At 32.9% G+C, this 13,879-nt stretch overlaps 1 protein-coding gene across 3 annotated transcripts; it reads right to left on the minus strand.

Annotated features, from left to right (window-relative positions):
- Positions 1–2,617: 2,617 nt before the first annotated feature.
- Positions 2,618–9,109, minus strand: LOC109796050 (Sec23/Sec24 protein transport family protein). 3 transcript variants are annotated; one of them, XR_014434912.1, is made up of 7 exons: positions 8,835–9,104; positions 7,983–8,729; positions 6,044–7,864; positions 4,052–4,168; positions 3,897–3,968; positions 3,179–3,287; positions 2,847–3,089 (listed from the first exon to the last, which is right to left on the minus strand). XR_014434912.1 is itself a non-coding variant. In XM_020355659.3 (6 exons), exons 2-6 carry the CDS (start codon positions 8,445–8,447, stop codon positions 2,952–2,954), a joined length of 2,613 nt encoding a protein of 870 aa, XP_020211248.1. In that variant the 5' UTR covers positions 8,448–8,729; positions 8,835–9,099; the 3' UTR covers positions 2,618–2,951. The 3 variants fall into 3 exon arrangements, 2 of the variants coding, with proteins under 2 accessions (XP_020211248.1, XP_082933856.1); XM_020355659.3 differs by lacking the exon at positions 3,179–3,287 and having other exon boundaries at positions 2,618–3,089; positions 8,835–9,099; XM_083077730.1 differs by lacking the exons at positions 2,847–3,089; positions 3,179–3,287; positions 3,897–3,968 and having other exon boundaries at positions 4,066–4,197; positions 8,835–9,109.
- Positions 9,110–13,879: the final 4,770 nt, after the last annotated feature.

Here is a 13,879-nt window from a genome sequence, read left to right on the forward strand (position 1 = left end):
TCTTCATTTTTTATTTTTAAGACTCCATCATACTTCATTGTATTTTAGCTATTGATTAATTTTAAATTATATTACTTATAAAAAAAATCTCATCATTTGCTACAATAATAGTATTACACTTGAATTAGGGAGGAAATTAATAGTGATAATAATTTTAGACTTAATAGTTGTATAATGTAGAAAATTAATCAAATTATAGGAAAAAAAAAATTATGTATCCGTATGATTTGAATGTATTTTATTACAGTACCTCCTCACCTTGATCATATTCTGTTGTTATAAATATAAGAATAAATAAAATTTGCGAGAAATCTTAGGAACGAATTTTGTAACGCTTATTCTAACATATCTTTTTATTATTAACTGAAAGTTATTAAAAATCACACCAAAAAAATATGTTGTAAAAAATATAATAGAAAGTGTTGCTAACACTTTTTATTGCTACTATTATTAGTTCTTCTCTTGATGGCAGTTTTTTGTAACGATGAATTAATAAAGTTTGGATTAGAAGTGAAATGATGAGGAAAGAATAAAGAAGAAAAAGTGGGAAAATAAAGTAAAAGAGAAATAAAGTATAAAAGATGTGTTATTTGTAATTGCTAAGTATCTACCAAACTTAAATAAATTTCATGATATTGTTGTAAGTTCAACTATACTCTCCTATTTTTTTCAGCTACCACTTTCATTTTCTTCATTCTTCTTATCTTTCAGTTTCTTTATTTGTCCATGACGCCTTCCTGTTTCTCTACCATTTTTCCATCACATTCCTTCTTTCCAACTAAATTTGTAATATTGCAATTTATTCAAACCATTGGAGCTTTTTTAGGCAACGTGTTTTATTAGGTTTGATTCACTTCTGTGAGCTCTTTGACATAGCATTGTTTAACTCAAATTATGTGGATTGTTTTGGGTCAACTCGATTTGAGTTATTGATGAGCAAATGTTGATCCAAAAAGAATGAGAAAAAGTGTAAAAAAAAAATTAAAAAAAAAACTAAACTCTACCCGAGGGGGTGTAATTCTTTACTTTTTTTTTCTTTTTTTAATCGCTAAATGGAATATTTGACTATCTTTATCTTTTAGTTAAAATTTCAGATTAAGGTAAGACACTACTTTATGTAAAGTTAAAGTTAATTACTAATTTTTTTTAATAATTTTTAATGAGATTATGTATTAACTACCCAACTTCCACGAGTTGGTATGAAAAGGTATAAAATATAAGATAAATTAATTTAATTTTACTTCTTAGTAAAAAAAATAAAGATGTTTAATCAATTGTGTTACTCTTGTAGAGTTTTGACTATTTAAGTTTGTGAAGTTCTAACTATTTAAATTCGAATTTACATGTTTGAATATTCCTCTGTTAGGTTCATTTTCAATAAATGATTATTTGACTAAAGAAAACAAGATAAATGGGTGATAAAAAAAATATCATGTTATGGTGTATCATCATTTTATATCACATGATATGAAATAATTGTACAAAAAAGATATTAATATAATACTTAGTGCGAGAATAAAATATAAATAAGATAATTTGAACACACACAAAAATACTAAAAGTATCAATAAAAAATAGATTATATAATTTTTAATCCTAAAAATAAGTGAAAGATCTAAAAGGCTTTAAAAAGTTGATCAAAATCTCATAACAAATAATATTCGAAGATTAAGATTTTAGTCAAAGCAAATAGCATCATATAACTTTACCTAACAACAACTTTTATTGTCATTGCATCACGTGCTTATCAAAACACAATAAACAAAATCAACCTCATACTTATTTTTATAAATTTTCAATGGAAGTTATTTATAAATCAAACCAATTTTCTAAACACTTCTAAGAGATTAAGTACCAAGTTTATAATCATCAAAATCAATTATCCAAATTTGGATCCTATCCATTTCCTTTCATGCCCATTTCTTTCATTTGTTTAAAACTTTTGAGAAAATAAATAAAATAAAAATGATACACACTTTAGAAAAAACAACATTTATTATAAATAAAATATGAATCAGTCCATTCCTTTTAATCCTGACTCCTCATTAACTCGCAAAAAATGAAAGTCAAGTTAGGTCACCAAACAAAAATGGACCAAAAACCTTAAGGGTGGATTGACAAGTCAATGAATTGGACCGCAAAAAAAATGAAAAAAAATTTACATATTTATTTTGAATTATTCTTCAAACATATTTTTTTTTCTCAATACTTAAAGAACATACATATATTAGTGTCCCTAAATAATAAAATAAATAAAGAAACTACATATAAAATAAATTAAATGCACAACAAATTTATTACACAACAAATTATAAATTATACACAAAATAAATCTAAAATAACTTAATTTAAGCCGGTGAACTCATGGGCTAGGTAACGTAGACCTCACTGACCAGAATCTCTAGCTCAACCCACTAATTTTTGACAAATCAGCTGACTATAACCCATTTTGCCACCTAATTTATTATATTCTCAAAACTTTAAAACGTTAGTAATAAAAGACATAAAGTGGATCTGGACTCCCATTCTCCGTACTGACACTTATTTTTGTAAACAAAATTAATTCCAATCGGCATTAGGGATGGACTAGAGAAAAAGATTCAAAAAATATTAGAGATTGAAGAAAACACTTGGCAATCAACAAGTGCTATAAATATAAATAACGAGAAATCCTTTTATTGCTCTATAGTAACATCTTAACCGTAAATTGTAAAAAAAATTCTTTGTCACAGTCTTCATCTCACCTCACCCCCCAAAAAAAACATTTTTTTTGCAGCTTTTAGACGTTTGTCGGAAGTGAACAAATGAATGGAAGGATGCACTGAAGCGAGCGTGTTGGAGACATGTGCAGGATCTCATTGCGTTCCTCAAATCATGCAAACAAACTTGGCTTCACCAACTTAACAAAGAATAATAACCAACAAGTTGGAATATGCAGTTTAGGTCTCCCATCAGCTTGGTTGTGGTGGCACCACTTTCAAACTTCGCATCCATTCACAGAAACTAGGATCGTCAAAGTGAACAAAACTAGCTTTCAGCTTTGTCCGCTGTTCTGACGTCAACGACCTCAGTTGCGGGAATCTTGCCTCCTGCAAAAATAATTAGAGGCTTAGAGCAATCTTGAAATGTTGTCTATGGAGCAGGCCACAAAATAAATATTATACAACAAACCAGTTACCGTTAACGAGACATTTCTTTTTGAGAGTGCCCAAGGATATCCCCTAGCCAACCGTTAAGGAGACTAAGACCTTGTTTAGATATTCAATAAGCATTTATAGGAGTAGAAACTAAAAAAAGTAAATGAATTAAGTTACTCTCTTAAGTTAAAAATTTACTTATGCATAATATAAAATCTTCTTTTGGAGAAGTTCAATATAATATTTTCTATAAATTAGTTTATACATTAGTTTATTTTAACTTACAGGAAAAGTTTAAACTTTCGTATTTTCTTCCCACATAAGTACTTATGAAAGAATAGATGCATTTTATAGGTATATTTGTTGTGTGTGTGTGTGTGTGTGTAATGAATTCTTTGATTTTGTTTCCTTTTTTTGTGCACTAAAAGTTAATAGAAATTAGTTGGTTGAAAAACCTAAGAGTCTAGTCTAAAGACAGTTCAGGGGTGGAATGGGCATAGTAAAAATTCATCTTAGATGGATTACACAAATAGAATCAAACACATTTCTGTGTTTTTTATATTTCTATTTTTTTTCTCTGTTTTGATGTTATTTTTTCCTTTATCATGGCCACATAATATAACTGATGTTGACTGAAAAGTTTATCCAATAATGAGACCTGACCCTTTTGAGGCAAGGACATCATTACCAAAGTAAATATTGCCTTTACCAACAACATGAGCATCCCAAATAAGAATAAAGTGCTAGTGCTGTGTTTACCTGCTCATAAGGAGGATCCTTGTGAGCTGGAATGAGACGAGAGACAAAATATCGAGCCTGGGAGCTACCCTCCTGTTTCAAATGTAAACTGTCTGTTATTATCTTATAACCAGAAGATGAAACTGGGTGTGGTGTCAATAGAAAAGAAAATTAACCTTGAATGCAAGGATGCGAGGAGCTGGAAATCGGTACTCAGTCAGCTCTTCGGCCAATGTCCTACATGCAGCTAGAGCAGCAGCACTTCTTCCTTCATCAGCTGCAAGTTCAGCACCCTAGGATCCACCCATCAATATTAGAAAATCTCAACAAAAAAAAAAAATCTATCAAGAGAATGCAAACAGAACAAGAAAAATGAAAAATCTAAACAGAGATAGAATCAGGAGACATGGTAAACAAGAATGCTATATAAGAACTGTGACATAAACCAGAAGAATTAGAACGTTGTATTCATGATCACAAATTATAGGATCCTTGGTCTCGTTAACTTATATAAATTTCGGTTTCAGTATCCATGGTTTCAATTACAACAATGTTGCCCACATGGTTTTTTCAGTATGCAATTTTAAGTTGCACTCTTGTTGTCGTACGTACAGATATTTTTGCAGATGAGGCATCATTGTCTTAAGTCATCTCTAATTCTCGATGTCAGCAAATAAGGGTATCTTATCATCAAATTTGACAACACGTAAACTAAAGATGTTTTGCCCCCGGTCCCTACTATTACAGTGGGAATAACTCAAACCCTATTTATGTGGGAGCTGGGAGCAACGCCCCTGAGCACAAAAAAGCCATGCCGTCAGACCCATAGTAATAGAGATGTCAAAATGGATTAACCCAACCCAACCTGTCCTGGACCACCTAAGAAAAGGGTTGGGTTAGGTTGGCCACCAAAATTAAAAATATATATAAAAAAAGGAAAAAGGTATAAAAAAAAATGACTAATAAGTTGACTTACCAAATGAAAAAAAAAAAAAAAAAATTTGAATCATCCAAATGTAAGTTTCATGTCACAATCACAAGAATGTTACATGTTACCCTATTAGATTGCGTCAGACACATGCTTTCTAGAAGCTATAATCATGAGTTAATAAATGTAGTGCAAAACAATAAAACATGAAATCTATAATAGTTCACAAAATACTGTCTAAGAAAACAATATTTAACCAAAAAAATTAATAAAAATATTAATAGAATCTTAACCCAGTGGGTCAACTCAACCCAACCCACCTCTTGACCTATTGGGTTGGCGGGTTATGTGGGTTGAGGGGTTGAATTACATATCCCAACTCATTTTGGCAAGTTAAATCAGTTGAAGCCATTTTCACATCCCTACGTAGTAATTTACAGCAAACAGCACATTTTGCATATAACTCAACAGAAAATAAAACAACCAATGAGACTTTTTCTACTACTAAAGAATAAAGATATATAAAAAAGAGGAGTGCTAGCAAATAGAACACAAAGAGGAGTGCACATTTTGCAAATAAAACAACCAATGATATGATAAAGAGGAGTACTAGCAACCAACTCAATGACACACTCCTTCCAACCTTTTTTTTACTACTAATTAAAATTTATTGGAAACTAGAAAATCACAAGTGAGACTCATTAAATAAGTAGAACCCACAAAACTTGTGAATTTCAACAAAATTCAACCAATAGTAAAGTTAGTGTGTTGCCAATATTTCTCATGATAAAATGCATTAGCCACACCCCTGGCTAGCCATCTGGCCACCAGCCACAGCTGCTGTTAGCAATGGCAGCCACTGCCTGGTAGCAAAAAAGCTGGAGAAAAACAAGATAGAAAAGGAGAAAGGAAGACAAAAAAAAAAAAAAAAAAAAGGACAACGCATTTATGTGCTATCGCCTGTGGCTCAGTGCAATTGCACCACACACACTATTGCACATCATTAACAGCTATGACCAGACAGTTTGTTTTTTAAATTTCATACACAACCCATTACCAAGAAAATTATCCTTTTGTTTTTATTGGTTATATATAACAGGAAGCTAATTTGAAAACAACATGAAAAATCAGTGCAGTAACAATAATTGATTGAGGTAAAGATAAAAGAGACTATAAGTAAAAGTGATCCACATCTCCAATTAAGAATATGTCATGTTAGAACAGGTAATAGGAGGCATACCAACCAAATGAAGACATCAGTGCCATGGTCAAGTACAACAGCAGCATCAGACTGCATAGCAAGATCATACGCTGGTAGCTCCTCAAAAGTTCCCCCCTCCCTGTGCATTAGACAACGAGGTGCTACCATTCTGAGAGATAGATCAAAGGATGCATTCAGAAACAAGTTCCTCAGCACAGACCTCTCATCTTCATGACCAATGATGCTTCCCAATAGTGGTCCTCTCCTGAGATGGAAAAGGAGCTCCGGTAGGAGAGAAAGCTCCTTTGGGAAGCTATGAAGTTTTGATTTAGGTAATTGAGAGCCAAACTTTAGAGCAATATCCTTGATTCTTTCGTCTATTGTTGCTCGCATATCAATTGCATCAGAATGGTTTTTGGCTCGTAACAGGGTTCTTTTTGCAATGAGGACAGCAGCCACTTCATCCTGAACACTCTCAAGATATGCAGAAATACTATCTACTGTTGGCAGTCTAACAGTAATGACCCTCGACACATCAGCTTGATAAACGTTTGAATACTGAATTGCAAATTGGAAAAAGGCATAATCACTTTTGATATCTCCTTCAGTTTCCATGGAGAGAGAGAAACTTTGTGTTTCTTCAACACTTAGCATTTGAATATAAAGAGCAGTGTCATTTTTAAATGATTCGTGGGTATCTACGTGTGACTCTTCCCCAGGACCAACAACTTGAGTGATGAGAATATCATCTGACGTGCGCAATTCTAACAAACCATGAGAGCCTGCTGATCTGGCAGATGCTCTTTGCAAATTAACACCAAAGGCTTCTCCAAAATCATCATGTAGAACCAAAACTCCACCTGATGCTTTTGCAAGAGGATGTAAGATAGGAACTCTTACAGGACATGTTCCAGCACACAAAATATCAATTATAGTATTGTGTCGATGAGCCTCACGACCAAGATTCTCCATCCATTTAATTGCTGTCTTTTCCATGTAAGGATAATTAGGGTGATTAAAAGAATGAGGAACAGATCCAGGCCCATAAGTGTTTGGTCCGCCAGCACAGACAATAATTCTACTATTTCCCCCTGACCTTTTGACCACCCCCCGGGACAAATCAGCAGATGGACCCTGGATTATAGCAAGAGCAACCTCAACAGCAGTTCCTAGGCACCGATCTCGGGAAGCTTCTGGTATATTCAACTTGTATGCCCTCAATGATGAGAATATGGAATGTGCTACAGCCAATGAAGCATGCATCGGAGACAAGTATATACCAGTACCATAAATCAGTGCTTTCAAAGATTCTTGACTTGGTGATTTGTCCCCGGGAAGAACATCAGCAGATGCCATTGCCTCTTCTGAAAGATCATACACTGATACAGTACGACCATATAGTATAATTCCTAATCTTGTCGTTGTCGGGAGAGAATCAACAAAAGCATGCAAAGAGCTTTGTAGATGGTGTAGGTGAGGTTCATCTAAACATTCATCTATAACAAGAACAATTGGGGCAGACATTCTGGAATCTGAAACTGGAACAAAACCAGGTCTCTTGTTCCCAGTTTGAACATAGTCAAACATGGGTGAGGATAATTCCGGAAATCTGCGAAGATCTTCCTTGCTATGCGCAATGTACTCCCCTTCACTTGCATTCAGTTTCCGACATATAACACACTGCCACTGGCCTGATCCAAGCAATATATTGCAATAGATATTTGCATAAGCACCACAGCTTTGGCAGCGATGAGGATCACGCTGTATTACATGAGGACCCATTGAAACCTCCCTCCCAGGAGAGACCAATGCCCCAAAACCCAAACTGGGTACATTACCTTGTTTCTTCTGTTTCAATACCTACTTAGCAAATGGAAGGGAAAAGTTTATATATTAAAAAACTGAGCATAAAGAATAACAGTTCAATGTAAACTTCCATGCTTTGATTATGAATTAAAACAAACCAGAATATGCATACCTTATGAGCAGAAAAAAGAACAAACGATGACTCCCCAACAGGAACATGGTCTTCTATATTATCAGAAACTTGGTGCTGCAACTCAAACGATCCATTTGAATATTGCGGTGGAGACGATGACATTGGCAAAGAGCCTGAAGAAAATGCAACCGGCTGAGGCGATGCAGGCGATGTCCGAAAGGGAACGGCAGCTGGACGGACAGGCGACGTAAAAACCGGGGGTCCGGGAGGGGTGCTCAAGTGAGGAACAGGACTGCCAGTGGTAACCCCATTGGCCGGTGATAAAACGCTCGGGGTTTTAAGGGAACGAGAAGAGGCTTGATCTTGCTGTAAATGCAATTTTGGTGGAAGAAAACCAGGTGACGCCGCAACAAAACTTGGAGGGGGTGGAATTGGACTCTTCTCAGGGTTTGGACTCTCTCTCTCAGGGGTGAACCCAACATTAGGTTGTGTTGGGTTAGCCATTGGGAAAAAAAGGAGGCCACTAACAAGAAAACACTAACAAACCCAATATCAAGAAGCAGACTTTACAAAATGTACTGTGTTTTAAGGCAGAATTGAAGTGACAAAAATCAAGACTACCAAGAAATCAACAGACCCTAATCAAGATTCTTATTCCACTCAAAGGACAATAATAATTCCCCAACTAAATTCTACCCAACATGCTCAGATACTCAATCAAAAGGGTATCACGAATTCAGGTGAATACCCGGTCACCGTAGATCATCAGCTGGTCATAGATCCCCTCTGCAGAGAGACAAATAGAGAAGAAAAAGATCCCAAATTCAAGAAATGAGCTAGGGTTTGAAATGGAGATCAGGATTAGGTCGAAAAGATGGTGGATTCGCGTACCTGAGAGAGACGAGAAAGGTTGGGACTTGGGGAAACGAAAGAAGCAATGATGAAGGGCCAAGTATCGAAATTGTTGACTTTTGGGCACTCTTGTTAATTCCGAGTCCCGAGTGGGATTAGGGAAAATGCTGTTGCCGTGTTATAATGTCAAGCCCCCTTCGTAATTGGATTTGGATTTGGGTGGGGAGGGTTTCAGATTTTTTACACGCAAAAAAAACAGCGCGCCACGCAGTTAAACCTCGGTTTTTTTTCATCTTACATGTTTTCTTCTCTTCGTGTCTCTTTCCTTTCCTTTGTTGGCACGTTGCTACTCCCTACTGTGACACTTCCCCTGTCTCACGTGACCTCCAAGGTCCGCAGGCAAGCCTAAATATAGCTTCTTTTTTTTTTTTTCTTAATTGTTCTTCTAGCAGCTCATCCTTCGTTGTTTTTTTTTCTTTCAAGATTTTGTTATTCAATTTTTTTAAATTTAATATTTTATAATTTAACATTCAAAATTTTACATATTTTATTAATTAATTATCTGATGTTATTTTATTAATTATTGGCATAATCTTTAATATGATATATTAATTGTTTAATTGTCACATTATGTAATATCATTATATGTTAGTCACATTGGTAATCTATAATAATTTTGCTGTCACATTGTAATGTATTATGTTAACAAATTAACGTGTTATTTTAACGATAAATATATTATGTAAATAATTAATATGTCACATCATTATTTAATTAATAGTGACAAATAATTAACTAAAAAGATAAAAAAAAATGTGAAAAATTTTAAAAGTTGTGTGTTAGAAGGTGCAATTTTAAAATTTGGGTGCAAAACTCACAAAACATGAAAGATGGATGGCAAATTTTTTTATATATTTATATTACTATTTTTTTTTTAATGAACATTTTCATCCTTTTAAAATTAGCATTATGGACGAATAAATTCAATATATTTTTATTTAAGTTTTTAGTTTTAAACAATAGATATATATCTTTTTAAACTCATGGTCAATCGACCTCCTAAACAAATGGTTGATCAATTTAAGATTAATCATCTTAATAACAATTGACCTATAATAAATCTACATCTTTTGAAACGTACAAACTTAACTCAAGAGATTACAAAGTAATATATTTATTATTAACATATCAATCTAAAAAGACTAAAAGAAAAAAAATTTATATCATAATAAATTATTTATAAAAAGATAAGATAAATATTGATAAATACATATATATTTTAATAGGATTAAAAGATATAACCAAACTATTACATAAAACTGGGACTAAGAAGAGAATTAGATTTTCTATCCATTTGTAAATTTTAAGTAAAAATTAAAATGGCATAGAGACCATAATTACGTGATTTAAAAAACAATAATTTAAATTGAGAAATCAAATTCACACAATCCAAAATAAAGAGGTAACTAGACCTTATTGTTTGCTTCTTAATATTAAGAAAAAAATCACTCATAGTCTCCTACTCTATTAGAATGTTGTAACAAACATCAAATTTTCCACGCTTAATTTATCGTGACTCATGCATGATAGAGGAGAGATTTCGAAATGTAGAACGTCATGCAACAAGTTTTTCCCTCCTCTAATTGTTTTTGCCGCATGCGATAATGTTGGTTTTTCGAGCAAGCGCACCCAAGTCTCTGTAATATAGTTAAAAGGTTATCGTTCCTCAGGGACATGTGAAGTAGATTTTGATTTCTATTATGCTAATTGTTACTTGTAAATTCAAAGCTTGAATGATCACACATGTTAAATATTTGATGTGAGTGGTAAATTAAACTAAATAACCAAAATCAAGTTAAATTTAAGAAAAACAGATATGAGAAACAGTTGGGATTAGATTTCATCAATCTCCCTCCTATGCATTCTTATTGATTATTTCAAATGATTTCATTACTCATTGTCATTGAGTTCCCTATATTCATTAAGACTCAATTCCTTGGCATAAGAAATTCTAAGATATTTAACTTAATGAATGATTTTTCACTTCATTCAGTTAAATATCCTACATTAAGAGTCAAAACTTATTACAACTATTAATTTCAAAATCATTATTGACTTTCAAAACTAATAGGTGATTTGTTCCAAGTCTAGATTCAAAAAACGTTTTCCAACCAAATTTTAAATCTGAGATCAAAGATAAATGATCAGTTTATCAAAGCATTAAGAACAGAATACAAATCACCGACATTGAGTAATAGATGATATATATATATATATATATATATATATATATATATATATATATGAACTAAAGAGGAATACACAGGAGTTCGATGACTACATCAATCCCAACTCTATAGCTTTAGCTCTCCATAAAAGAAGAAAGCACAAAATAACAAGAGGAAAGGTAGAAGAAAAAGATCATCCGAAGAACCGCGTTTCCACGAGTTCCAAGGTGCTCTGTTTTCTTTCTCTTCTGTGTTCTTCTCTTCGTGCAACTTCTCATCCCCTGTTTTCTCTCTCCTCTACCCTTTTATAGGTGCTGGAATTAAAATAGAGTAGGTAGGAAAGAGAAGGAACCGCTCAGTCGTTCCTTGAAACGACTGAGCGGTTTGGAGAATTCTTCAACATGAAGTAATCTGAAGGGCTGAGCCCTTTTTAACAACTGAGCGCCTGGGAGACTCATTCATCTTTAAGCAAGCAAAGGGGTTGAGCGCTTGAAATTCGCTGAGCGCCTAGGAGGCAGAAAGTACTCATTCTTCTAAGGCCAAAACCGCTCAACGCTTGGGGACGGCTAAGCGCCTCTCCTCTGGTACACTTATTAAGCTCTCTGGCTTGAAAGCGCTCAGCCCTTTGGAAGGGCTGAGTCATTTGCCTCCAGACATCAAAACCTATAAAACAAACACAAAATCTGATCAAAAGACTTATCACTCCCTGTAATAACGTAAATTAAAAGTTCCTCTTTGATTCTAAGTATATAGGCCAAAATTATATCAATATTGTACAAAAATTGTGCTAGATAAGTGTCTCAAATTTATATTTCATCAGACTAATTAGACACTTATCAATGATGCGGCATAAAACGAACCACCCTCGAACAGAGTATTCAAGCCACTCAGTTGCATCTCTTTCACTCTTTCTCTCTCACGCCATTCCTCTTAACACTTTCATCATTGGGAGCAATATCTTCACCAACCACCATACGCGTTATTTCCTCCCTCCGCACCACCTTCTCCTTAGGTTGCATCGCCAGGCTCAACTCCTCCACCACCATCGTCGCATTCAGCCTCTGCTTCGCATACAACAACTACACCACCAACATAATATCATTTGTCAACCTCTAAAGCGTTGAACTAACAGATAATTAATTAGTTACATGCAACATATACCAATCAAGCCTGAAATCAAATGCGTGCCTTTTTACAATATAGATAATTTTAAATATTGGAATCATAAGACAATGTTTTTGCGTTTTCTAATTATTAAGGACAATGTTAAATCATCAACTTCTCTTCAATTTTGCATTTTTTTTCGAAGACAACAAAAGGTACATTTAAAAATAAAGCAATATTTGTAGTTTTCACTATGTCCTCTATAAAATTAAAACAAAAATTTTTAAAAATCAAATTAAACAACATTAAAATGTGTTTCAAATGTCAAAAGAGTTATAGTGAAACATGGAATCAAATCTCGCGCATTCTTTATTTAAATTAAAATCATTAATATTTCATAATTACTTATATTTTATATATATATCCATCAAAGATTCAAAATCACACCCTCATCACTTAATAAAAATTTATGCTTCAATTGAGAACAGAAAATTATGATGTAATATTTAAATTTTAAAATAATGTTTGTGTATTTAAATTAGAGTTAACCACCTATACACTGCCAGTATAAAATTTTTTTACACGGGCAACCAATCATATATTTTAATAGTATCATGTCAGTTGTTTATTTAATGAAATAATAATAAAATAAGCAACTTTAAAAAATATGATTGGTTGCCAATGTAAAAAATTTTACACTGGCAGTGTATAGATGATTAACTCTTTAAATTATTGCATTGCTAATTAAACTTTGAATTTTTCATCCAATTATTATATACGAATAGGACCCATTGTAAAAAAAAAATATTGCGTGGTCTTTTATTTTGAATACTTTTTTCGTTGATTTATATGATCTTTTTTCTCAATTATTTTGTGCGATCATTTTCATTGAATTTCTTTTTTGATAATAATTTTGTTTACATATATGAAGATTAGGATGCTAGATAAAAATTGTACATATAATTAATATTAGTTGAGAAGAATGATTTCGTGAATATTATTTTCTAAAACAAAATTAATCAAGTCATTCGTTATGTGAAAAATAAAGTTGTTAGTATGTATACGATAAGAAAAATAAATTCTAAAGGCATTTTTCATTTATATCGATATGAGTTTTTTTTTTTTTCACCATATTTTGATTTGCCCCTTTGATATAAAATTTCCAACAAATCCTTGATTCCTTGAACACAACGTGATAACAAAGTTTGTCGCTTGTTAACTGTGCAGCCAAGTTTGAGGAGCTTTCAAGGTACTTGTTTCATTAATTACAACCATGGATGAGGGAGTAATTAAAGTACAACAAATTTATCAATAACTTGCGACATGAGACTGTGTAATGCGTTAATTATCAAGAGATTCATTAGTTTTCTATATTGATGGAGCAGTGTAGAATATATGACGAAGACAATGAAGTAAGAGCAACATGTTACAGATATGTGAGTCCGATGAATGATAAGAAGCTTGGAGCTCAGAATCGTGGGAAGCTTGCCATGTTCCAAATGGTTAGCAAAGTGACTGTTCTGGTGGTTAAAAGGTCATCCTAAAAACTTGTAGCAATTATAAATATTGTTATTATCACTGGTAAATAACCAATCTTGTGAACCACTAAGATCATCTTAGTAATAATGGTTAAGATAGTATGTATATGATGTTAAATTAAAAATTTTGATGAATAAAAAAATAAAATATAACCAGCCTTGTACCCCAAAACTGATAACTGTCAACGTGGGATGATTTGAATAAAAGTTCATA

This window comes from Cajanus cajan, chromosome 6 (genome assembly GCF_000230855.2).
Source record: "Cajanus cajan strain Asha chromosome 6, NIPB_CcT2T_4, whole genome shotgun sequence".
NCBI lineage: Eukaryota > Viridiplantae > Streptophyta > Magnoliopsida > Fabales > Fabaceae > Cajanus > Cajanus cajan.

Excerpts from the sequence above, each read along its gene's own strand:
- LOC109796050 (XM_020355659.3), bottom strand. The coding sequence starts at position 8,447 with ATGGCTAACCCAACACAACCTAATGTTGGGTTCACCCCTGAGAGAGAG. Across the intron at positions 3,969-4,051 it reads CTCGCATCCTTGCATTCAAG|GAGGGTAGCTCCCAGGCTCG; the intron begins GTTAATTTTCTT and ends CATTTGAAACAG. Across the intron at positions 3,090-3,896 it reads AGGATCCTCCTTATGAGCAG|GAGGCAAGATTCCCGCAACT; the intron begins GTAAACACAGCA and ends TTATTTTTGCAG.